Source organism: Tenrec ecaudatus, chromosome 17 (assembly GCF_050624435.1).
Source record: "Tenrec ecaudatus isolate mTenEca1 chromosome 17, mTenEca1.hap1, whole genome shotgun sequence".
Lineage (NCBI taxonomy): Eukaryota > Metazoa > Chordata > Mammalia > Afrosoricida > Tenrecidae > Tenrec > Tenrec ecaudatus.
Genome location: NC_134546.1, coordinates 16,706,337 through 16,732,866, shown reverse-complemented (window position 1 = coordinate 16,732,866; position 26,530 = coordinate 16,706,337). Strand labels below are relative to the sequence as shown.

General features: G+C 54.0%; 1 protein-coding gene across 1 annotated transcript; it reads left to right on the top strand.

The window, feature by feature from the left end:
- Positions 1–3,798: 3,798 nt before the first annotated feature.
- ASPRV1 (aspartic peptidase retroviral like 1) lies at positions 3,799–4,572 on the top strand. Its single transcript, XM_075535381.1, has one exon. The coding sequence runs from the start codon at positions 3,799–3,801 to the stop codon at positions 4,570–4,572; it is 774 nt and encodes a 257-aa protein (XP_075391496.1).
- Positions 4,573–26,530: the final 21,958 nt, after the last annotated feature.

Sequence of the window (26,530 nt, the reverse complement as noted above, 5' to 3'; positions counted from 1 at the left end):
GCCCTCACCCTCCCTCCCACCCGACCCCGTTGTCTCTCTTCCCACCCAGTGCCCCCGTGGGGCCTTGAGCCCCGAATGTGGCCTCCGGAGCTCCCTTAGCTGCGGCCTGTGAGGCCAGGGCTGGCCTCAGCCTCTTCCGACCCTCCTTGGTTTGTGTCTGGCCTCCCCTGGACCCTAGTCCACAGAGTGTCTCTGGGCCCCAGAGCGTGCATCTCCAGATGCCTACCCAGGGGCGCTCGAGGGGCTCGGTGGGGCATGTGGGGATTGGCATGACTGTCCTTGGGAGGGAAGGCAGTGAAAGGGGACTGAGGCGCCGGGCAGGACTCACGACCCAGAAATCTCCCTGAGGGGGTGTGGAGGGTGGGGACTCCCTGCACCCTTCCTGTTTACTGTTCTGATTTGTTTGCGCCCTGTGTAAGTGTAGTGAGCCTGCTTCCGAACAAACTCTGAGATGCTAATAGGCAATAATGAGGCTGTCCCGCCCCAATACCTATACTTGTCAATAATTAGCTGTCATTTCCCAGCTTCTTGAAGAGGAACTGGGCCCGCCCAGCTGCTTTAGCTCACAGCGCCTGTAACACAGTCATTCTGAGGTCCCGGGTGCTCTTTGGTAGTGCCAGGTCTGGGCATCTTCCAAGGGCTCAGGGAACCTGAGTTGTTACCTTCGCCCTGCCCCTTGCTCCAAGCCAGGGACAGCTCTCCACTCAGCCAAAAGCAGGCTTTGGACCCCTTCTATCTGCCACAAGAACCAAGGGACTCCTGAGAGCTTCTGTCCAGGGGATCTCAGATGGGACCATGCACACAGACACACCCTGGTGGGGGGGCACCTGCCTCAACCAAAGTGCAAATATTGTGGGGGAGGGCAGGACAAGGTGGGCTTGGAGTCCTTAGTTCAGAAGGTGGTTTGGCTCCAGAGGTTTGGGCAGGGGTGGAGGTCGCTGTAAACTGACTGATCCAGCAGCCTTGGGACTTTGCATGCGCCAGAGAGATGGTGACCCAGGCCCCAGGCAGGGAAGACTATGCTGATAAACTAGATTTTGGGGAACCGGGGGAAAAGGTTCTGGTTTAGTATTTGCCAATTTCTGTGGTGTAAATACTCCCTTCACAGCCCACGTAGGGTGCCTGGCAGGCTAAGGACTGACTGGCGAAATTCCTGAATACTTATCAGCCACTCTTGCCCACTGCCCAGGGAGGCCATCTGCGGTGGCAGCCTCTCCTGCATGTCCTTGTTTGTATGGGGCACTGGGCACACAGAGGACCGTGCAAGCACCCTGAGCACCAGAGTCTGAGAGGACCACCCAGCCTGCCCGCTGGGTGACCACCAGGCTCACCCGAGGCAAAGAAGGTGCAATGACTTGGCCCAAGTGAACACCAACCCAATCAAGTGGACTGCCGCCACTCACTTGTCCAGCGACTGCCCCTCTACTCCAGGGCCACTGGGAGAGCTGGTGGCTCCCGTGTCCACCCCAAGCTTTGGAAAAAAACAGAGTCTGAGGCATCCAGAAGTCCCAGTTTGTCAGCTGACAAGCCACCCGCCTTGGCCCGCCAGCCTCCTCTCACTGCCATGCTCCTCCTCGGTCCACCGCGGTCCCTGGCTTGGCACCTGGCCATCAGGAGCGTAGGTGTTTGAGTTGATGAGTAGGACATGACCCTAGAAGTCACGGGGTCAGCTCCCGGGCAGTGGAAGAGCACCATGCCAGGGGGTGAGTCCACCTGCAGAAGGGGTTGCCTGCTCTTGCACGTGGCTGGGCCATTTCTTGGCAGGCAGTGTTCTCACTGAGTAAACTTCTTAAGACCCACCTGCTCCTGACACCTCCCCAGTGACTCCATTTCCCCCTTTCTGGGCTCCTGGAATGTCACAGTGGCCCCACCTTGGCCAGGTAGCTGAGATGAGAGGTGCTGACCCAACTGCTGGCTCACTGTATCAGGTGGTAGGTGGGGGATGGAGCCAGAGGCAGGGGTGAAGGGTCTTTTGATGCAGAAGGGGCCCTGGGATCATGCAGGGCAGGACTGGGGCGCGGGCACCTCTGGGACCCAGCCAGGTGTTGGGTGCTGTCTGGCACCATGAGCCAGCAGGGGCCAGGCCCTCAGCCAGGAGAAACAGCCCCAGAGCCCAGGCGTGCTACTTTTCCTATCCTTCATCGCGCTTGCCTGGTGACAGCTCAGAGTAGGGCCTGGCCCAGAGTGTGTCCCAGGGGGCCGGACACCATCACAACGGCAGGTGTTGTGTGAGGCCCGGACTTTGGTCCTCAGCAGGACTGGGATGCAAGCCACCACACGCAGCATGACACACGAGAGTCTCATGTCCCAGGAACAGAGTCGAAGGCTCTGGGAGAGGTGACATTCAGATGGCGTCCACTCTATAGGCCCGACCGCCCCACACAGGCGCACACCAGGTCTGCAGACACCCCAGGATGCCCAGCTCTGGCTTTCAGTCATACTTGGGGTGTCCCAAGGCCGCCCACAGCCCCACCTCCTCCGCTCAGAGCTTTCTGCATCTCCTGTGCCAGCATCACCAACCTGGAGACCCTCTTCCGCTCGGAACAAAAGGAGACAGAATCCCCCACTTCCCCTTCCCCAGGAACCAGGAGAGGAGGAGGTACCATGTGGCTCAGAGGATGGGGCCTGCCCAGAGCCAGACCCCCCCGTGGACCTGGAGCTGCCTCAGCTGTCCCTTCCCCAGCCTTCCCACCAGCCCCAGCCCACCCGAGGTCCTTAAGGCATCCACGTGCCAGGAGCTGATGTTGGAAAGTGCTGGTTCTGAATTAGCTGTGCCCGAGAGGGGAAGCTTCCTGTGTTCACAGGAATGTTGGAGTTCACAGAACATGTGTGGGCAGCTTGGTGTGACAGTCCTTAGGAGACCCTTCTTTACCTCCCTCCAGGGCATCTCCTGGGACCTGACACGGGGGGTGGGGGGACATGTTTGAGAAACACCGACCAATGCTGGCACCTCAAAGGTGGCAAAGGGAGACAAGAGTCAGTGTAAGACACGACAAAATGACAACAATGTATAAATTATCAAGGGCTCATGAGGGAGGGGAAAACGAGGAGCTGATACCAAGGGCTCAAGTTGAAAACAAATGTTTTGAGATTGATGAGGGAAACAAATGTACACATGTGCTTGACACAATGGATGGATGGATGGTGATAAGAGTTATACGAGCCCCCAATAAAATGATTGGGGAAAAAAAAGAAAGGCGGTCACTCAATCTGATCATGTTTCCCTAGGCCGTTCCAAGCAGTCACGGTCACTTGGTGGTGGTGGTGGTGGGGTGATATCCCAGTCTGAATTGGATGGGCAGTGGGTGCCTGCCTCCCCCTGCCTTCTTGGCAGATGACAAACTTTGGGATGTCATCACGGCCTGTCAGGCTGGGGAGGGTACCGGACTAGGTCCCCTCTGACTGGCAGGCCTTTCTGGCAATGTGGGCTGGCCTATGCCCATCCCCTGGATGGAGGCAGAGGGCGAGGCACTGATCCTGCTAGTCGGGCAGGATGCTGGTGGGAGGGCGGGCCAAGAAGGGGCGGGGCCCACAGAACAAGGCAAATGGGGAGGCCCGGGGCCCAGGCTAGGCATCAAAAAGGCTCTGCACAGCCAGCAGGCCACCGCGCTGCCCGCTTCTCACCCAGTCGTCCACTGACAGACCGCGCTCGTCCGCCCCTTCTGCTTGCCCACGATTGGGCAGGGAGGCAGCGCTGTGTCGAAGGCCTCCGTGTGCAACGTGATTGCGCCCACACTGCTCTGGGGCTGTCTCTATTTGGTGGGTGTCGCTGCTGCAGTTCCCAACAAGAGCGGAGGCATGGCCGAGAGCGGAGCCAGGAGCCAGGCAGGCCACAGGGCGCATGCCTTCGTGCCAGAGCCCTTTGACGGTACCAACCTCACCCCGCAAGTCTGGCTCCACCGCTTCGAGGTCATAAACGACCTCAACCATTGGGATGATGTCACCAGACTGCGATTCCTGAAAGAGTCCCTCCGGGGCAATGCTCTGGAGGTCTACAAAGGACTCCGGCCCGAGGACCAGGGAGACTTCGAGGTCATCAGGGAGACCCTGCTGAAGACCTTCGAGGGCCCTGGCGCTGCCCACAGCCACCTGCCCAAAGAGATCCTCTTTGCCAACAGCATGGGTAAGGGGTACTACCTCAAGGGGAAAATCGGCAAAGTGCCCGTGAGGTTCCTGGTGGACTCTGGAGCCCAGGTTTCCGTCGTCCACCCCAGCTTGTGGGAAGAGGTCACCGACGGGGACTTGGACACCCTGCGGCCCTTCGAGAACGTGGTCAAAGTGGCCAACGGGGCCGAGATGAAGATCCTGGGCGTCTGGGATACCGTGGTGTCCCTGAACAAGCTGAAGCTGAAGGCGGAGTTCTTGGTGGCCAATGCCAGTGCCGAAGAGGCCATCATCGGCACGGACGTCCTCCAGGACCACAACGCCGTGCTGGACTTCGAGCACCGCACGTGCACCCTGAAAGGGAAGAAGTTCCGCTTGCTGCCTGTCGGGGGCGCCCTGGAAGATGAGTTTGACCTGGAGCTCATAGAGGAAGAGCCGGCCTCACCGGAGGGGCAGCTCTCTTACTGAGCAGGCCCCAGAGTGGGGGCGCGGGGCGGGGGAGGGGGGCATCTCTGGGCTCCTCCCTCCGCAGGGGCCCTCATCTGGCCCTGGTGGGGGAGGTGAGGGAGGGAAACTGTCTTGATGACAGACTTAAAGGCTGGAAGAAGGTGTGGGAGGGACACGAGGCCAGCCTGGTCGCGATCCGTGGGTCCCTGCAGCGTAGCGCAGTCACCTGGGGGTCCACACCATCTGGCTCGTCTGGGCTGGGGACTGCCGCCCGGTCCTCACGGGCGAGTCTCAGCTCAGGGGAGAGAGATTCACAGCTGCACTGGGATGCTTCCCGCTGAGTCCGCCCACCTGTGTCATGGTATGTTCCCTTCTGCCATTTACTTTGGAACCCATTGAGCCTTGTGCCCATAACCCAATTACTTCAAAACCCAATAAAGATTGAGTCATCTGGAAACAATCCTGTCATGTGTTGATTGGAGATGAATGGCATGGATGTGCCAGGGCGGGGCAGCCGGGGAAGGCAGGCCAACGGCTGGAAGAGCTAAGTAGGGCCCTATCCTGGAGATCAGAGGGGTGTGCAGATGCTTCTTTACGGGCCTCTCTCTGGATGTAACATGATGTGCCTGGGATTTTCTAAGGCATCTTCTTCAAATATTTTGATTTCTTCCATAATTCTTCTCATCCTTGCCGATCCAGCCATACATCTCTAATCATTTCCAAGGACCATGTTTTTGCATTCCTGAGGCCCCTTATTCTCAAAAGTGATCCTAGAATCATTGGAGGCATGGGTCTATACTGGAGATGGAGACGTGGTGGCTGCTGTCAACAGGCAAGGAGCAGAACAGGAGGCGAGAGTGGACCTGTGTGGGGCCGCCACGGGGAATTCTGGGGGAGAGAGGACGGGGCTCCAGACACAGGAGAGGATGCAAATCAGAGCCTGACGCCATAGGCTGGTGGGCTGGGGAGGACGTGCCCAGATGCATGTTGGGTGGGAGGGGTCACCTCCTATTTTCTTCTACGCTCCTGCCTTTCCTTCAGAGACGCAGCAGAGCTGGATAGAAACCTCGGTAAAGGGTGAGGTTTGTCGTGGGTATCTCCAGAGTCCACCTGAAGAGCTCCTTCTCAGGGGTGGTGACCACGTTCTCTGGGGAAGGTGGCCTGGCACCAAAGTCTCCATTTGCCGGAACTTGGCAATCGGTCTGGGAGGTGACTGTCGGGCGCAGAGGTCCGTCCAGAGGCGGGAGGCCATGTTTCCATCCTGAGGGTGGAAGGCCTCTGTCCTGAAAGCTTACCACCCAGACATCCCTGAGAGAGAGACCAGCAGCCTCAGTGGGGGCCGGAACTTGGGGCTCCCTTCTTTCTATGCAGCCACTGGGGCTTGCCTTGGGGTCCCTTGAAATGGTCTAAGGCTCTCCTGGCCCACTCCCTCCCAGACACAAACTCTGACTCTCCCTGGGAATGAGGCCCCCAACCCTGAATCCCCAAGGGTCACTGAAGTCTGCCTCAGGGAAGCCAAACATTTTAACTGGCATTCACTGGTCAGTCCCAGGGCATGTGGGACTCAGGACAATAGTGACCAGGAGGAAAAGGTTCCCCCCTCCCCACATCCCAAAGCAGGCTTGGAGAAGGGGGTGGGCCAGCTGGATGAGGAGAGGGACTTTAACCCCTTCTTCACCTGCCTAACAAGTGCTATTTCTCTATTGGGAACAAGCCAGGTGGCACCTCCCTGTGACCTATTTTCCTCTAGGTCCTGCAGGTCCCAGGCACTTGCATGACTGAAGGAGGGAGGGTGAAGAGTGGGTGGGAAAATGGTGGGTGGAAGGGGTTTTGGGTGGCCAGGCCAGAATTCCAGGATGACATCCAGGCCACTTCTTCCTTGCCCCCTCCCACCTCCAGCAGGGAGCTGAACCCTGTCCCAGACTAACTCCGGTGAATGTAGCCTGTATTCCAGGAGCACAGCCCCCCTCCTGCCCTCTGGCCTGGATCTGAGCCAGCGTGTTTCCGGCCCCCCAATGGGCAGAGGGTGTACTCAGCAGACCCTGTGAAAGGGTGACTCTGCGACATCTGCAGCACCAGGCCCTACAGCTCTGACCTAGAGGCCTGGGGTGAGACTTAGGATGGGAGCTAAGGGGTGTGGAGAGACTGCGAACGTGCGATGACAGCGCTGGGCAGCAGGTTCCTTGCCGGCTGCCATCCTCAGAGGAGAGTCTCCAAAGGGGCAGCTGAGGAAGAAGCCAGGAAAAGTGGCCTGAGGCCACTTCACAGAGGGCTTGATGCCTGATGAGGAATCCTCAGCTGACTTACCTGGCAGGTGTGTGACTAGAAGATTCACCTGGTTTCTGAGTCTGGGAGGGAGTGATGGGCAGCCAGCAGCTCAGCTTGAAGGTTATGCCTCCAAAGTTGGGCCAGGCCTTTCTTCCAGATGGGCGGGAAGGAGGAGACAGAGGTGGGCTTCAGGACGGTGTCAAGGTTTAATCCTGGCTGCACGTCAGAATCGGCAGGAAGACCCATTCCACTCTCTCTGCGATTGTAAGAGTGGAGACTGCCTAGTGCATAGGGCTGCTAACCGAAAGGTCATCGGTTCCAAACCACCAGCCCACTCCTCAGGAGAAAGATGAGGCTTGCTACTCCCATAAAGAGTTACAGTATCGGAAACCCACCTGCCCTTTAGGGTTGCTGAGAGCGAAGTCCACTCGATGGCCATGGGTTTGGTTTGGGTTAATGCAATCCCCCGGGAGATCCAACCCCCCACCCCCGGTGTACTGAAAGTGTTAAAAATCCAGACTCTCAGCACCCGCCCAGAACGGCACTGAAGTCTGCATTGAACAAGATCCCCAAGGGATTCTCGTGCACATGAAAAGTTGAAAAATGCTGGCCCAGAACATTGTCGGCTCCCTAGATATGGGGTCCCGATGGGATCTCCACTGTCCCCTTCTCTATTAAGAACCACCACCTACTGATTACCCCAACTATGCCAGAGAGTGCTCAAGATTTCATTTACCAACCTTTATTTTCAAACCTTTTCAATAATTTCAGCCTTCCACTTCACCCAAGCAGCCATCTAAGTGGGGTATCAACTAAGCCCTCCTGGAAGCAGCACACCAGCCAGTGTGATCCAAGGACTGTAAATAATATAACCCTGAAATGATATCAGAACACCCTGCTTGCAGAAGGCTATGGATGACAGAGAAGTCCCAAATCCACTTTCAGGGTGCCCATCTGGGTTTATGGTCAGACTCCCTGCTAACCGTAGTCGACTCTCCGCTAACCATAACCTTGTGATTAGGGGGGACTGCAAAGTCAATTATGACCGATTTAGTAAGGTGAAAAGGTAACACCTTACCATTTGATCTCCCTTTTGCCCTATTTTAAAGTTGGTTCAGTTTAAAAAAGGGGGGGGAACTGTGCATGGATTGAGCTCCCAGCGAATTCCCGCTGACCACCGACCAGGGGTGTGAATACCCTGACTCGGCAGAAGGCACTGCAAAGGGGGCCTGCAGCTGCAGTTAGGCTAACACTTGGCACCTTATCATCCCATCTCCCTTTTGATCCATTTAAATAGCTTTTAAAATATTTTCTGCTTCCTTTTGTATTGAGACTTTCCTCTGCCATTGTCGTCAGAGCTGTTTGTTTGCTTTTTAAGAAATGTTTTTCTGTACATGAAACCCAAGGCAGGCAGATCTATGGAGACAGTACCCGGATGAATGGCTCTTGGGGGCACGGCAGGGGAGGCGGAGGGAAATGGTGAACTGACAAAGACGAGCACAAGAATGCAGAAAATGTTTTCAACTGGATTGTGGTGACGATTGAACAAACCTTCTTAATATGGTGGGAATACTGAATTGTATAATTGGTGAATTACATGCCAATCAAACGGTTTCAAAACTAATTCTGGACTTTAGACAAGTTGCAAGAGTCCTCCAAAGAAGTACAATGTGTGTTTCATCCAGTTGACCCCGAGACTAACGTTTGACCAATTCAGTCTATCATTCTCCCTCATTCTCGTTCTCTGTCTACTGCGAGTGCGGCAAAGTCTGGTTATCCCTGCTTCCGAGTGGCATTCTGACTGTACTTCTTCCCAGGCAGCTTTGCTTATTCTTCTGGCTGGGTAGATGTGTGAGTCTGGGGACTTTAGAGAAACAAATCCATAGAAACTCAGGTATAAGAGAGAGTTTTATATAAAGGTTAAGTGCACATCAAGAAAACATCCCAACCCAGTGCTGCCCAAGCCCACATGTCCAACATTAACCCATATGTCCGACATCAATCCACAAAGTCCTCCTCCATCTCACAAAACACACACAGTGATGCCGACTGCAGGAGGAAAGCCGAATCAGTGAGCGTGTAAGCATCTCAGCCCTGGCAGGGGTCTCCACACGGCTGCTCCAGCACCCAGGGCTGCTTCGGGGTAGGTCTATGTGGGTTCTCCTCAGGGATGTCTTGCAGGAAGTGAGCCTTGCCAGCTGAAGCAGGGCACTGGCTAAGGCAGCTGCACCCTGGTCCGACCCTCAGAAAGTAAGAGACCCGAGAACTAGAAAGATGAGGCTTAGCAAGCCATTTATCCCTCCGCCCTTCAATTAACCCCACATGTGTTTATCGGCCAGGTTGACACAATAAACTAACTAACTCAGCAGAGGAGAGAGAGAGAGAGAGAGAGAGAGAGAGAGAGAGAGAGACCTGGCACTGGTTAGACCAGCCACTGGAAGAGAAGACTGAGAGAGGACCCGGAGTGGAGGGTCCAGTACAAGTTTCGAGGATGAGGGGTGGCCTTCTTCAGTTCTCAGACGCACTGGATTACGAAGTGCATCACCGATGTATTTGCTGCAGAAAAACAGGAGAGCCCGTATGGATTTTATAAGCGCTGTAAGAGCCTCCTTTCTTTTTTTTTTTTTTTTTTTAAGCAAGAAGCGGAAACCATTAGCAAAGAGAAGTTAATAAAGGCTTCTCAAAGGCGCCCCTGTCCCATTAAATAAACGTGCATGTCGATGGCACCGCCAGGTGTAAGACGCCGTCACGTGTGTGGGTTGGGGGTGATGCGAATAACAGACTCTAAAATAGAGAAAACACAAGAGCCTTGACTGTATCAATTTGGTTGGGATCGCCTGCTGTGCAGTGCTGTATAGGGTGCTGAGACTTGTGTCCAGACACAGCCAGCAAGATGCTACGATTGATTAGTAATGTCTGCCCTGCAAGTACGCAGGTAAAGGGAACACCTGCCTTCTCTGCTGTGGGAAATTAGGGGCCTTGTTCCTTAGGAGGGAGCCCTGATTGCTTAGTGGGCTAAGCATTGGGCTGCTAACCGTCAGATCCGTGGTTTGAACCCATCAATCCCTCTTCGGGGGGGAAGATGTGGCACAAAAGTTACAGCCTGGGAAGCCGCAGTGAGCAGTTCTCTGGCTGGTAGGGTTGCTATGAATCAGAACTGATTTGTCAGCAGTGGGTTTAGTTTGGGCTTCTTCTTTGGAACCAGGGCCTTGGGGGTTCAGTGGTAGAATTCTTGCCTTCCTTGGGGGGAGACCCAAGTTTGATTCCTGGCCGGGACCCTCGAGGGCAGCCAGCACTTGTCTGTCTGTCTGTCTGTGGAGGCTTGTCTGGTGCTGAGCAGGTTTCAGTAGAGCTTCCAGACCCGGAAGACAGGCCTGGTGAGCTACTTCTGGAAATCAGAATGAGCACGGGTTCGGCGGGATTGGGATTTGTTTGGTGGTAGCTGACAGCAGCAGCAACATCCTCAGGAATCATCACCCCACCCATTCTTAAGTTTGGCCTGCGGTGGGGGGGTCTTGCTGTCGCCATGGTGATGGAAGATCTGGCACTAGCAATCCACGCTCAGCAGGCTCCCCCATGGGGAACAAGTGTTGGTGGAGTTTCAGACTAAGACAAGCTGGGAAGAGACCCACTTGCAAACACCAGCCAGGGACAACGATGGGTCACAGCAGAGGGTGGCTGATCACAGCTGCAGGATGAGCCCCGGGGCTTGGAAAGCACTCCCCACACGTGGTGGTCCTAACAGTGGCCTCAGCAGACCTCAAGTCAGAGCTGAGTTGATGGCCACCCCCACCCCACACACACCCCACCCCCCTCCTTAGACGTGTGGAATGGTGGGAGGGCTGTGGGCCGGGGTTGCCCCAAGTCTGCAAACTCAGAGATTTGTGCGAAATGCCAGGAAACCACTGTTTTATTTTGTTTTTTTCTATGAGTGAAGCTGACGGAGTACGACAGAGTCCCCACTCTGCCAGGCTGGTGAGAACGTCCCTCTCCCTCTTTCTGAGGCTCCAGCTGCTCTGGATTTGGAATCTTCTTTGGCAGCACTGAAGCGTGCAGGGGGAAGGAGGGTGGGCTGCAAGGCACATAGTTGCCATGGAGAAGCCCAGTGTCCCCGCCCGAGTGATCCCATCATACCACGTGGCTCTGCAGTGCCAGGCATGGGACAGAGAGCCCTGGTTTCGGGTTCCTTAGGACACCCCCTGTGATGTCCTGCCACCTCCTCGGGGTGAGGCCACCGAGTGTTGGGGTGCTTGCTCTCTCCAGGACAGGCCACCTTCTACCTGCTGTCAGGCCCGGCCTGCCCTCTGGTCTCTGCTTGTCCGTCTGGAGGCCGCAGCTCCCTGTCCACGAGTTTAGGCAGGTGCCAAAGACAGGGACGGTCAGTGCTGGGCAGGTGAGCCCAGCTTTTGGTCCATCAGCATGCGAGACCCCCAAGATGGACAACGGAAGCAAAAGAACACACTGAGATTTCTCTGTCCGCCCTTTGATGCAGCCTGCAGCCTGTGGAGGGTGAGCAGGGCCTGAGGCCACTCGGAGGGAGTCCTCTGGTGGGGAGTCTGTGCAGGCCCAAGGGGTGAAGCTGACTCCGGGAGCAGTGAGAACCGACCCCAAGGAGCCAACTGACGTGGAGGTGTTCACTCGGGTGTGAAGGAGGAAGGTACGTCTACAGCGCTGGTTCTCCACTGGGTGTCCGGGCTCCTTGGCACATCATTGGGCAATTATGTGGAAACATTCTTGCTCGTCATGACTTTGTTGGTGGGAGTTACTGTCACTGTAAGTAGGTAGGGGTCAGGGATGTTGCTAAACACCCCACAAGGCACAAATCAGCCCTCCCACAAAGAATTATCCAGTAAAAAATGTGAATCACATTGGGGTTTGGGAACCCTGGCCTGAGATAACGCCCCCAATGCTAGTCCCCCCACCCCACAATACCTTCAATACAGGTTTTAGCTCATTGAACTGATGGGGACATTAAAATCCAACAGGTAACCCACTGCCACTTACTGAGGAAGACCAAAGGCTACAGTCTTCCGATTAGAATACAGCTCGGTGTAAAGAACCTCCCGATCCTCACGAGTGGGCCAGTGAACCACATCACGATCAACAGGCAAACACACTGAAGACAGCGAAGGTTTCATCTGAACTTGGATCTACCATCAAGGCTTTTGATGGAAAGCAGTCAAGGAATCAGACAGAGGGCATTGGGTCCAACTGTTGCACAAGACGACATCCTTCGGAGCAGAGATGTCACTTTGAAGACTAAGGGGCACCTGACCCAAGTCCAGGGGTTTCCATTGCACGAGGAAACTGGAATAAGGCAGACGGAGGAAGAGTGGATGCATTTGGATAACTGGTGTAAAATAGCCAACATACCATGGACCGCCGGGAGAACAGACACACCCACAAGTTCAACCAGTAGGCGCCTTCGACGCGAGACTTGGTGAGACTTGGTCTCATGCTGGGACGTGTCACCGGGAGAGACCAGTCCCTGGAGAAGGACCTCTTTCTTGGCAACATGAGGGCAGCAAAAAGGAGGCAGCTCTTCCAGGAGACGGCTGACACGGTGGCTGCAACAAGGGGCTCAAGCGGGACCCTCGTGAGGACAGGCGGACTCGTGCCTTTGTAGGTCGGGTTACTGTGAGTCTGAGCTGACGCCATGGGGCCGGACAGTGGGTTTGCAAGGCTGCTCAAAGGGTCAGGGGCCGAGTGTGGAGTGTCCATCTGCCTGAGTGGGTGACGTTTGATTTCATCAGCCGCAGCAGTTTGATCAAAACAAAGATTTGGGGTAAAAATGAACTGAGGTGTTCATCTATTATTAAAAAAAAAAGACAAGATGAAGTGGCTAAATATAAATTCAAAACATTGAAGTGTCCAACACATCGGGTCTTGGTTACGTGTAACCATGGGAGAGGTGTGTGCAAAACTCAGAAACGCGGGACTTGTGGTTGGAAACCCTCATTAAAAAAAATCTCTGTGAAGAATGCAAAATCCCACCAAAATCACCAAGAAGAGGAGACATAATTAGCTGAAAATAAACTTGGAGAGAGGGAGAGAGAAAAAAAGCGAAAAACACACACACCCCTAAAACTCCCCCAAATTCTAAATGTTTGTTTTGGTAGTTATTATAACTGGGTTAATTCCTTGTTTAAATTCTTTTTTTGTTGTTTAAATTCTTTTAAATAATAATAATTTATAAATTATCAAGGGTTCATGAGGGAGAAAAGTGTGGGAGGGAGGGAAAAAAATTCAAAGCTGATACTAAGGCTCAAGCAGAAAGCAAATGTTTTGAGAATGATGATGGCAACAAATGTACAAATGTTCTTGATACAGTGGATGGATGGATGGATTGTATAAGAGTTGTACGAGTCCCAATAAAATGATTTAAAATGATAATAAATGAAATAAATAAGTTCTTTTTAGTATATGTTTTTAGGGTGTTATTGCAAAAACAATGAGCGATCATTCGAGGAAAATAAAAAATTAGGTCAATGATAATATATATGATAATATATAATATATATATGGAGAGAGAGAGAGAGAGAAAGAGAGAGAGACGCTTCATAAAATCGCTGCAGCCACTTACCCTCCCTAGGAGACAAGTGAACTTGATCTAGACAGATCAAGTTTGAGGGGTCCTCAAACTACGGCCCGTGGGCCGCATGTGGCCCGCCAGCGGAGGACATTTATCTGGCCCGCCTGGTGTTTTTTCGCTTCAAAATAAGATATGTGCAGTGTGCATAGGAATTTGCTCATAGTTTTTTGTTAAACTATAGTCCGGCCCTCCAGCGGGTCTGAGGGACAGTGAGCTGGCCCCTGTTTAAAAAGGGTGAGGACCCCGGAGCTGTGCCTGGGGTCTTGACCTTTTATTCTTCCTCTGCTCTCTCTTTTTCCTTTCTTCCGTTTGAATGAAAATGCGACCACGCGGCACTTTCGGTCCCTAAGCTCTGGTACTTCTTTTGAAGCAAGCCCTGTTGTTGGTTACGGAGGCTGTTTGCGGCCTTTCCGTATCGCCAGGCTGGATACTGCGCAGACCAGCACTGTGCCGAGAGACCAAAGTCAAAGTCAGGCACGAACTGACCGTGCTTTCACCTGGGTCCGGTAAGCCAGGGGGCAACCCGACCACCCTGGTTCTTCACCTGTGTGCGTGGGAGGGCAAACCCCCCAGAGGAAAAGGCCTGCTTTCCCCAGCTGCGGGCTGGCTGTGTTCTTTAGGGCCCCTGAGGGTGCAGGGTCATGGTGCAGCGAGTGGGTGCTCCAGAGGGTTGGCACGCCCTGCTTTCGGCCTAAGTGGCGGTGCTGTGGGTGGTTGTTAAGTAGCACACTGAAGTGTCGTGAGCTCTTGGGTAGGGGCCCTGGTGGGGCTGTGGGTTGGGTGTTGGATGGCTAACCTCAAAGCCGGTGGTTCAAACCCACCAGCGGCTCTGCAGGAGAAAGGCAAGGCTGCCTGCTCCCATCAAGATCTACGCTCTCAGAGCCCGTGGGGTGTGCGTTGAATCGATTTGCTGGCCTTGGGTTTTGACCACAGCGAGCGACTGGGTTTTATGCAAGTGCCTGATAACTTTAGTGCCAGCTGTGAAAAGACTGGATGGAATTAACATGGTTGGCGAGCCTTTAAGAAGAAGACATTTAAAATGTAGGACAAGACTACACATTTTGAAAATTAAGCAAAATAGCCCCAAAGAGATGAAAAGCTGTGCTCACCTCGAAGCTGCATCGAAATTCCAACTTTGGAAAATTGACGGCGGGCAAGAGAGCTTGCAGCCCTGGCTGTCCTGTGGGCTCCATTATTTGTTCCACAGCTTGTCCCCACCGAACTGGGTTCTGTCAACATGCTTTATTATGATGATTATTTTTAATCAAACCCTCTGGGTTTTTATTCTAAAGCCCAGGCCTTTCCCACGGCCCTTGTGATAGTCTACAGTCCTGATGTGTTGGCAAAGCTGTGCCCCCTGGGTTTTCCCATCGGCCTTTGTGGCCGGAAGGCATTGGAGGCTGTTGTCCTGCCCCCGCTCTGAGCACGCAGCTGGTCCCTGCCTCTTCCAAAAGACCCTCCTCCCCTCCCTCCTCCCTCTCTTCTCCCCTCCCTCCTCCCTTCCTCCTCTCCTCTCTCCTCCCTCCCTCCTCTCCTCCCTCCTTCCTCCCTCCTCTCCTTCATCCTCCCTCCCTTCTCTCCTCCATCCTCCCTCTTATCCTCCCTTCCTCCCTCCTTTCCTCCCTCCTTCCTCTCCTCCCTCCTCTCCTCCCTCCTTCCTCTCCTCCCTCCCTCCTCTCCTCCCTCCTCTCATCCCTCCTTCTTCCCTCCTCTCCTTCCTCCTCCCTCCTCCCTCCCTCCTTTCCTCCCTCCTTCCTCTCCTCCCTCCTTCCTCTCCTCCCTCCTCCCTCCCTCCTTTCCTCCCTCCTTCCTCTCCTCCCTCCTTCCTCTCCTCCCTCCTCCCTCCCTTCTCTCCTCCATCCTCCCTCCCTTCTCTCCTCCATCCTCCCTCCCTTCTCTCCTCCATCCTCCCTCCCTTCTCTCCTCCATCCTCCCTCCCTTCTCTCCTCCATCCTCCCTCTTATCCTCCCTCCCTCCCTCCCTCCTTTCCTCCCTCCTTCCTCTCCTCCCTCCTCTCCTCCCTCCTTCCTCTCCTCCCTCCCTCCTCTCCTCCCTCCTCTCATCCCTCCATCTTCCCTCCTCTCCTTCCTCCTCCCTCCTCCCTCCCTCCTTTCCTCCCTCCTTCCTCTCCTCCCTCCTTCCTCTCCTCCCTCCTCCCTCCCTCCTTTCCTCCCTCCTTCCTCTCCTCCCTCCTTCCTCTCCTCCCTCCTCCCTCCCTTCTCTCCTCCATCCTCCCTCCCTCCTCTCCTCCCTCCTCCCTCCTCTCATCCCTCCTTCTTCCCTCCTCTCCTTCCTCCTCCCTCCTCCCTCCCTCCTCTCCTCCCTCCTCCCTCCTCTCCTCCCTCCTCCCTCCTCTCCTCCCTCCTCCCTCCCTCCTCTCCTCCTTCTTCTCCTCCCTCCCTCTTTATATCCCTTCCTTCCCTCCCTTCTTCCTCTCCTTTCCTCTCTCCCTTCTACCCGTCTTCTCTCTCCTCCCCTCCCCCTTCCCTGTCCCTGAGCCCCCACCCTGTACATGGTGGGATCTAGGAGCAGGGCACCCACACCATGGAGAGCCAGCTCTCTGCCTGCCCAGAGTCCTCCTCCTAAACACACAGATGAAACGCCACCCTCCGCCCCTGTGGGGGTCCGAGTAAGTCAGAGGGGGTTCGTGGATAGAGTGATGGAAGCAGGTGTCCACGTAAGGGGGGGCTCAGGAAGTCTTCGGGACATTTGGGCAGACACTTGGGTGGAGAGAGGGAATGGCCAGGAAGGTGGCAGGAGAGGGCCTTCCTCCAGCAGATGGAATTGCCCGGCAAACCTTCTGCATTGGCACATGCTGGGTATCCAGGGCACCACCCTTGGGCCTGGGGGAAGGGGGGGGTGTCCAGGGGAGGGGGAGGGGGAGGGTGGTAGGGGGTGAGGGCAGGGAGGGTGGCCAGGGCCAATCAGGGGGCCGTCACTATAGAGACTGGGATGTTCTGCTGAGCCTCATGGAACTCCACAGGAGGGTTTTGGACCCTGATGGCTGTGTGAAAGGGGCCGTGGGGACCGTGGGGAGAAGCTGGTGGGGAAGCAGAGTGCCCAGCTCAAGGTCAAAACTGCCTGTGGCCCAGCATGCACAGCTCTTCCGAGGTCCTCCTCCTGCCTCCCTCTAGGGGCCACCTTCCTTCTGGAGACAGTGAGTCGACTCAGAGACAGTCAGCTCCTTTCCTCTCTCCCCAAGCAGCTAGGAAAGGGCACATCCCCCCACTCCACTGCTTGTCCATCCGAAGCCTCCATTTTCCCCTCACAGCACGCGTCTGGTTCAAGATGCCCCACCGCTCAGCTGCCGGGGAACCTTTCAGCTCCTGGGTGTGCGGGGCGCTCTGCATGCCAGCTGGCTTCCTCCCCAGTGTAGATTACGCACTTTGCATGTGGTTGTTGTGAGTTGTGAGCTACCATCAAACCGGCCCCTGGCAATCCAACAGGATCAACTGTGAGCTGTGAGCCATTGGGTTTCCAACGGTTGGTGCGGGAAGTCGCTCTCTAGTCCTTTCTTCCTAGTCTACTTTCGTTGAAGCCTCTGCAAAACCCCGTTCAACCTCATAGCCCCACACACCTCCAGTGACCTCCCGGAGGTGCGTTGGCCAGGAATCAAGTCTGGTTTTCCCACAAGGACGGTGGAACTCTGACCGTGGAAACACTGGTGTCCCAGACGACTCCGGATGACCATACTGATGCGGAATGGAGCAGAGCCAGTCCAGGTCTCATTCACACTGCCAGACGGCTTCCTGCAGCCCGGCCTGCGTCCACTCGCGCAGCCTCTGTGTGCTGACCATGAGGGCCTGTCCCTAAGACCCTGGAACTTGCAAGTCATTTACTACTTTTTCAAAATAGCAGAGCAGATCTGAGGCTAAAAAAAAAACCCTAAACTCACTGCCATCGAGTGGATTCTGAGTCACGATGACCCTGCAGGACAGGGTGGAAAGGCCCCCGTGGATTTCTGAGACTCACTCTTTGTGGGAGGAGAAAGCTTTCTTTCTCCTAAGGAGCAGCGGGTGGCTTTGAACTGCTGCTCTTGCACCTAGGCACCCAGTGCGTCATCGGGACACCACCGGGGCTCCAGATTCAAGGCTAGCCCTGCCCAAATCCTGCAGCCAAGTTGACTTTCTTCAGTTGGGGAGAAAGGGTGCTGTTCACCAATGTTTCTCACAGATGACTCAGAGCCAGGTCAACGCTGTCTCTGGCCTCTGTGGAAACTCCAAGGAACCCCACTTCCTCAGAGAAGGGGAGACTTTCAGCCCCAAGGCAGGTGACTCCCTTTCAGTCTTTGGCAAGTTGGTTTCCAGTACTGTCACTCTCGCTCACCTCCCTACTGCACACTCCCAACCCTGGTCATGTCCCTTCGCGTAGTCAGCCTCACTTCCTCTGCTTGCAATAGAAATGCCCAGAGTTCATTTGTTTTAATATACAGGGGGCTGTGCTCCGGCAAGACAACACCTTCTCCTTCTCTGCCTTGGTGTGTCTGAAGTGACTTCCAAAATCACTCAGATTAACTGTGACGTGAAAAGAAAAAAAAAAGTTGGAGAAGAGACAGTAGAACACAAATATGCTAATCACAGCGACTAGCACCATTACTAAAGGTGAGGTGTGAACTTGGTCTGAGCTTCCTGGCAGCCATAGCAAGTAGGGAAAGACGATCCAGACAGTGATTCACTGTCTCCTGGAGGTGAAAGGGCAAAGGATGGGCTTCCTGCACGTAGTTCTGAAAGAATAGTTTGCTTGGCATGAATGAAGAAGCTCACTGTGGGGCAGCAAAAACTGCCCTCTCCCAGATGCGGCCTTGATTGTCTGCTGAGCTCTGTCTTGTTTCCTGGCAGTTCGAATCCACCACCGGTTCCACGGGAGAAAGTTGAAGCTGTCTGCTTCCGGGTAGATTTACAGCCTCGGAAACTCTGTGGGGTCACCATGGGTCGGAGTCAACTCAGTGGTAGTGGGTTCTGTCCTCTGCCCTTGACTGGCTCTATCTCTGACCACAAACTCCGAGTTGCTCCCTTGAAATGGGGCGTCTTTACTGGTGGTCTGACTTGAACTCCAGCCACGGGCTTCTGAACATGTTGGAAAGAAAGACTCCTGGTCATTCTACCTTCTGATGAGATCCCTGCAGGCGTCTCTCTCTGACCGACCGGCATTTCTGAGCTGCCCTCGCTCGGGGCTGGACGGCTTGAAGGACTCACTCTGGCTTTCGGAATAGGTGCCCCTTCCCCAAGGTGCCTCCTGAGAACCCCACCCCCAACCCAGGCACTGTCCAGGCCACATCCCTGAGTCACCGTCTGCTCTGTTCCTCCTTGCAGTTAACCACTTCCTGTCCAGCATTTGCTGTGTAAAGCGAACCGGCCCAATGACATGTCTGGGCACCACTCTATCCGCTAGGGGACTCCCCCCTACCCCCCCAGGCCGTTTCCTTTCCTGAGTGTTGGAACTTTGTCTTCTGAAAGACCTGTGTTACGTGTCTGGCTGGGCTCAGACTTTCTGCCCATGACTAGTGAAAGACTCACAGTGGCTTCCATGTAGTTTGTACTTCCTGCCTGCTGGGCCCAAGGCCAACTTCTTTCCGAGCCTCATGCCGCGCCCCCTCCTGCTTCCCACAGTCCCCGGAACAGGTGTCATTAACCTCCCTTCATGAATCGAGAAAGCCCAGCTCACAGCCCCTTGCACTGGGCTTGCGCAGAGTGAGGGGTGGAGTTGGCATTGGCATTTGGGTCCATCTGGCCTAATGAAGATGAACCCCACCCCTCTGGACCACCTGTGGGGTCTCTGAAGGGCGGGTCCATGCCGTAAGGTTTCTTGTACTCACTTGGGCAGCCCATTCATCTCTGTTGGTCAGGAGTGGCTTCAATGTCTCACCCTATCAACATCTCCTGCCCTCTTCTGCAGATGGGAAAACGTTCCATTTTTAACCAGGTGAACTTTCTAGCAGACGGGTCTCCCATCCCCACCGGCCCCTGTGCAGGGCTGGACCCTGCTGTCACATGTTATCAGCCTGGCCAGCGTGGTGGCTTACAGAAATGATGGGTTCTTGATTCTCCCTTTCTCCTGGACCTTAGGCCTTCTTCCCAGGGCCTCTCTCTAGGCAGATGGGTTCCTGGCCTGTCTCTGGCATTACTCTTGCTGGTCCCCTGTGAGGGGAAAACCATTCTCGAAAAGGCTTCTCCCTCCCTCCCTCCCAGCCTCCGTGACTCTCTCCGGTCCCAACACTCCAGCCGATGGCTCAGCCTTGGCCGCATCTCCTTCTGCCCTCATTCCTGCCGCAAGCATCCCTTAGGATTGGGTGGCTCAGCGGTCGCATCATCTCTTCCCCAGGGAAGCCACCTTGAGCCACATCATGAGACTCCTAGGGACTCCGGCCAGCCAGAGCTTGCCCTTCCATCTGTCAGAACGGGGAGCAAGCCATCCTCTCCCAACAGACAGCTGCCTTTTCCTGCTAGTCAGCAGCCAACAGCCCCGCTCCCCCTGGCTTGTAGGCCCCCAAACACAGCAATGGCTCTCGATTCCCACATGGGACAGATGAGTGCCGAGCTGACTTCCCACCTAAGCTGAGCCATGAACACGGACGGTTTCCCAGTGGAGGCCCTGTCAGCGGGACCCGCAGCCATGGAGGTCCAGAGTCCTTTCTTGATGAGGAGACCCAAGTGGGACCACAGGCCTCTGTTCTGGAGTCACCTGGCAGAGAGGCTGGTGGGTCCCTCCTGTCTAAGCCACAGTGGCCGGTGATAATGGGAATTTCAGAGCCTCTGTGGAAATCCTGCTCAGTTAAGACTCACTGACCAAAGAGTGATGTCCCAGGATCCACATGGTCCTGAAAGGAAGTCTTCGTTCTCTGGCTTCCGGGGCAGATTGAGGCTGGTGGAACACCGGACTGTCTGCCCTGAGTCTCCTCATCGTGCCTGCAACTGAACGCACTCCCAGGGACCGACGCGCATCCAAACTCACTCGCTAACTCGCTGCCATTAAGTCAATGCCGACTCACGGTGTCCCTCTAGGACCGTGGCTTGCAACTCTGGATGGGAGTCGAAAGCCTCATCTTCCTCCTTCAGAGAGGCTGATGGCTTTGAACTGCTGACTCCGGGAATCACAGCTTGGTGTATAACCACTAAGCCACCAGGGCCCCTATCCAGACGATCGCTGAGTCTATAAAGTGAACAAGGACATTGGACAGGAACTCGGCCCCCTGGACAATCACCCACAGGACACCCAAAGGGCACCATCTGCCTGGGAGCAAAGCTCAGAAGACAGGGCATGGCGGGCAAGAAGGGAGGATTGCAAGGGGACCCCAGGGAGCAAGTGGGAAGAATGCAGTCCTGAATGTCTATCCATTGTTGACCAGGGATCTAACGTGCTCTGTAAACTTTTACCTGCCCACTGCCCACTCAAAATGACCCAGTTCCCAAGACCTATCTTCCTCCTGAGGAGTTTCGAACTGTTGACCTGGCCATTAGGAGTCCAATGTATAACCACCATACCACCAAGGCTCCTAAACTTTCCCCCACACTACAATTTAAAAGAACAAAAAAGTCTTATCCGCTGGTGGGGGATGTGTTCCACTGAGTGTGCCGGCTGATTGCCATAAGCCGCATGGTCTGTGGGGGACTCTGCACCTCACATTAGCCCAGAGGGAAGTGAGATGGAGGTGGGGGCCGCGCCTTGAGAATCTGAACCCCTTTGCAGAACATAGCTGCATTCTGAAGTTTTGGGTTGTTTTGTTAAAGTTGTATATGATAAATTAACCACACTGGAACTAACTCTTGCAAACATTAAGGCAAAGGCGTGCGGCACCTGGGGTCTGGACTCAGGCGGCTGAGATTCTCCGGCCCACCCTCCTCAGCTCTGTGGACTTGGGCAGATGGCCTGCTGTGGCTTCTTGACTGTCCTCGTCTGTACCCCACCTGCCAGGTGGCTCTGTGCAGGCTCGGAGGCCCTGGTGTAGCACCAGCACTCCACTACCCACTACCATCCAGTTGACCGTGACTCCGGCCCTACAGGACAGGGTAGAACTGCCCCTGTGGGTTCCCAAAGCAATAAACCTTTAAGCCAGTGGTTCTCAACCTTTCTAATGCCATGACCCTTTAATGAAGTTCCTCATGTTGTAATGGCCCCCAACCATAAATTATTTTCGTTGCTACTTCGTAACTGTCATGTTGCTACTGTGATGAATCGTCATGTAAATATCTGATATGCAGGATGTATTTTCACTGTTACAAATTGAACATCATAACAGTGATGTCACAAAAGAATGTCATTATATGTTGTGAAATATTCATGTGCTTTCGAGGGTCTTAGGCGACCCCTGTGAAAGGGTCGTTTGACCCCCCCAAAGGGGTCGTGTCGTGACCCATAGGTTGAGAACGGCTGCTTTATGAGGGCAGAAAGCCTCACCTTTCTGTCCCAAAGCGGCTGGTGGTTTCAAACTGCGGACCTTGCAGTTGGCAGCCCAAGGTGGAAACCTACTACCCCACTGGGGCTCCTACATCTCAGTAAACACTCACTAAAATGTTAATTGACCATTAATAAGCCCAGCATTTCACAGGCCCACTGAGCATAACGAAGGAGACCTTTTTTGGTCAGGCGACTGTGAACAAACGGAGTCAGGAAACGTTGGAAATAAGATTTGTCATCTCATGGGGGAGGCTATCTTTCTGAGAGAGCTGTCTTTCTAACTATCTATGGCTCAAAACTTCCTCTCCTCAGCCACAGTAAACAAGGGGCCCGGTGTTCTGGGAGAAATGAGCTCTCTTTGACCCGGATCAGCATTCACTCTTTAGCAAGTTCCACTTAGGAAGGAGTCTGACCACAGAGACGGCACTTAGGCTCACACAGCCTAGCAGGGCCCAGCACAGGGTCCGCATTTTGTGTTGAAAATGGAGGAGCCAGGTTGCTTTTCCCAAGTAGAAGCATCAGGAAGAACCGGACGCCGTCCTCGCTAACTCTTAGGGCACCACCCACACATCTCACAAATGTTAGAAGATGGTTTTTAGAATAAGAAGTCATCGGTCCCTGAGAAAGACATCTTTTACCTTGCTTGTGGCTCTGGCTGTGGGCTCTTCTGGGGTGCGAGAGCACAGGGGCTAGAAGGCTGGCAGGCGAGGAGCAGGCCAAGGTGGGGATTGGGCTTTACCTCTGAGTCTCCCAGACAGACAGCTCCAGGAGGGCAGGGATGGTTGATGGCGGATGTGTCTTCCGCGCTAAACAAGCTCTGGCTTGGAGCAGGTGTTCAACCCAGACTCCTAAATGAGTCGGTGTCAAGGAGCCCAAGGAATCAGTATGTAAAACACCAAAATCCTAAACCGACTTCCTTTTCCAGGAGGCTTGGTGACATCATGGGGTACCTGTTGGCCTGCAGTTTGAAGCCACTCGAGAGAAAGGTGGGGCTTTCTACTCCCGTAAAGAGTTAGCATCATGTTCTAAATTCTATACCATTGGCTATAACTAGTCGCTCTATCACTGTGCAGTGGTTATGCATCGGGACTGCTAACCGCAAGATCAGCAGTTGGAAACCACCAGCCAGCTCTGCAGGGGAAGGATACAGGTCCAGAGAAGGATTTCCAGGTACAGAGATGCTCAGGACAGGTTCTACTCTGCCCCTTAGGGTCACGATGAATCGACACTGACTTGTTGGCAGTGAAGCGATGCCCCAGGAGGATGATTGACACTGTTCTCTAACATAAAATGACTATGATGCCCCTAAGGTGAACCAGAGACAGATATCAACCACAGCGCCAGGAGTGGATTTTTGGATTGCACTTGTGTATAGCCTCAGTCTAAAAACAGTTAGTTCTATGACATGGCCCTGCTCGTTGCTCACCCTCATGAAGAGATCATGAAGACGTGGGTGCTACAGCACAGTGTGGTGAAAGCATTAGATGGTGCCCAGCTATTAGAAAGAATAATGTCTCGGGTCTTACAGACTTGAAGCAGCCATCTAAGTGAGGCATCAACTAAGTCCGTGGTTCTAAACCAGGGGTCCTCAAACTTTTTAAACAGGGGGCCAGTTCACTGTCCCTCAGACCCGTTGGAGGGCTGGACTATAGTTTAAAAAAACCTACAAACAAATTCCTGTGCACACTGCACATATCTTATTTTGAAGTAAAAAAACAAACGGGGCAAAAACACCCAGCAGATTGGATAAATGTCTTCAGCGGGCCGCATGTGGCCCGCGGGCCGTAGTTTGAGGACGCCTGTTCTAAACCTTCCTAATGCCTCAACCCTTTAAGACAGTTCCTCATGTGGTGGTGACGACACCCCCCCCAACCATAAAATTATTTTTGTTGCTACTTCATCACTGTAATTTTGCTACTGTGATGAATCAGGTGACCCCTGTGAAAGGGTCGTTCGACCCCCCCAAAGAGGTTGCGACCCCCAGGTTGAGAACCGCTGAGCTAAGTCCACATGGGAAGAAGCACACCAGCCTGTGTGATCCAAGGAATGTAAATATATAATCAATATCTAAGGGAGGGAATGGTATCAGAGCTTAAATAGTCACCATCTGGTTTGCAGAAGGCTCTGGATGCCAGTGGAAGCCCCCAGTCCATTTTCAAGGTCCACTCATGGATTAAACCTCAGTGGGAGCCCCTCTGATCATGGTTGAGGGATATGAATACCCTGCCGCCAGAGAGAGCTTTGTAAAGTTGATTATGGCAGACATAGTGAGGTCAAAATGTGTGTCTTATTATTTGCTTTCCCTTCTGACCCATGTGAAGTTGTTTCAGTTAAAAAGCAACAAGAACAACAACCGCAAAACAAAGGTGAAGGGGTGAGATAGTTAAGGTTTATTGTGCCAACCTGGCCAAAAAACACATGTGGGGTTAATTGAAGGGCGGAGAGATAGATGGCTCGGTGAGCCTTGCATTTCAAGCTCCCGAGTTCTTGGGTCTCTTGCTTTGTGATGGCGGGACCAGGGTGCAGCTGCCTTAGCCAGTTCCCTGCTTCAGCTGGCAAGGCTCACTTCCTGCAAGACATCCCTGAGGAGAAGCCACACGGACCTACCCCAATGCAGCCCTGGGTGCTGGAGCAGACGCGTGGAGACCCCTGCCAACACTGAGATGCTTACGCGTTCACTGATTCAGCTTCCTCCTGCAGTGGGCATCATAGTGTGTGTTTTGTGAGATGGAGGAGGACTTTGTGGATTGTTGTTAGACATATGGGCTAATATTAAGCTTAAGGGATTGGACAGCACTGAGTTGGGATGTTTTCTTAATGTACACTTACCTTTTATATAAAACTCTCATTTATAGGAGTTTCTGTGGATTTGTTTCCCTAGTGTACCCAGACTAACTCACGGGGAAATGCATGTGGATGAACCCCTCGTGAATCCCATTGGACCACGGACCAGGGATGGGAATGGCTTTGCTTTCACGCCGCGTGCCATGGAAGCTGGGTGGCTGCAGATGCAGCTAGCCTACAGGTTAGCCCCCTATCACTTGATCCCCTCTGATCCGTTTACATTTGTTCTGCTTTTTATTATTTTCTGCTTTCTTTTGATCAGGTTTTGATCAGTTTTGCTTTTGTTCTCGTTAGGTTAGTTTGCTTATTTTTACAATGTTTTCCTGTGTATGAAATCCAGGGTAGCTCAATCAGTAGAGACTGGCGATCATGGTACCTTGGGGGTACGGTACGGGGGGTGGGGGGCAATGGGGATCCAATCACGATGAGCACCAAAATGAAGGACGCGTGCCGACACTGGTTGTGGTGCTGATTGTACAGCTCTTCTTGATGGGATTGAATTGTGGAATTAGATATGTGAATTATGTGCTCATAAAACTGTTGGCCCCACCCCCCAAAAAAGTTAATAGTGTCAGGAAGGCCCATGAGCAGTTCTGCCCTGTCCCAGAGGGCTGCTGTGAGCCAGCAGCGACTCCACGGCGGCCAGCTATCTCCATTCCAGTGGATTGTGTAATAGGTGAGGTCTCTTGTCACATGGCCTCCTTCCTCCACACGTCCACCACGCACCCACCCGCCCAGTAGGTAGGCTCCCAGCCACGCCCAGTCTCACAGAGCCCTTCCCTTTCCTGAAAACCTGCCTGTTTCACTTGTTCTTTGCCCGGGCAAAGCTCCTTCCCCCAGTAAACAACCTTCTCTTTCTCACTGACCCCGCTCAGCTGCCCACCACCCCGGACTTCTCAAAGCACGTCCCACAAAGCTGTATTCTCCAACCTGCTATGTCACTGTGTGTGTGTGTGTGTGTGTGTGTTTGTGTGTGTGTCTTTGTTCCCACCAAACCAAGGGCTTGCTCTAAGGGTGGGCAGGTCTGCTGGGCCCAGCAGCCCCGTGGTGCTCGCCTCCTGGGAGGTGTCTGTTGTGCAGAGGGAGCTGCCCAGGAGCTGTGAGCGAGCAGGGCTGTCTCAGTGGTGGTGAGGATGGTGCTGTTACAAACACCGGCCAGCACACGGGCCAACCAAAGGCCCACAGCCAGAATGCTTGCCACCAACTCCAGGGGCTGGACACATTTGGCCACGTGCTTGTCCGTGGAAGGGCGCGAGGAAAAGGCATCGGTGACTCCAGCGATGTTACTTACAAACCCAGGGAAGGTTGAGCGAGAGGGGCACAGAACCTCCGGGAGACGACTTTCTTTCATAATGAAATAATTTATTATTTGTTAACGGTTGACCAATACAGAGGTTTACGTGGACACAGCAAAGAGTCTCTAAAACACGTCGTTTCTAAAACTCCATGTGCTAACTAGGAAAAAGCACCGTTCTCTATGGTCTCGACCCAGGTTGTACAGCGGTGGAGTATTTACAGGAGGAAATAAACATCTGGAAACAAAACGTCCTACTCTCCTCGCTCAGCTGCTCCCGGGTTAGGCCGTGTGTAGCATTAGGAAGAAGCCCACCCCTCCGTCCCGCCCCCAAACCGACGGCTAACAGCAGCGGTTTGAAGAGCGCCAATCTCAGGAACACAAGAGGAAAAGGCAAGTTTGGGTCTCAGACAACGCTTAAGGAGAACCCGCCCCCAACCTCCCGGCGCCCCTGGTAAAAGAAAGGAAAATCACAAGTCGGGATAAATCTCAGAGTCGGATGCTGTACTCATTCTCATTTTATGATTTGCAGAAGACAGACCGACCATTCCTCCAGCCACCCAATAGCTGAACTTAGCTCTTCTTTC

Coding starts and splice junctions, on each gene's coding strand:
- ASPRV1 (XM_075535381.1), top strand. CDS start 3,799: ATGGCCGAGAGCGGAGCCAGGAGCCAGGCAGGCCACAGGGCGCATGCC.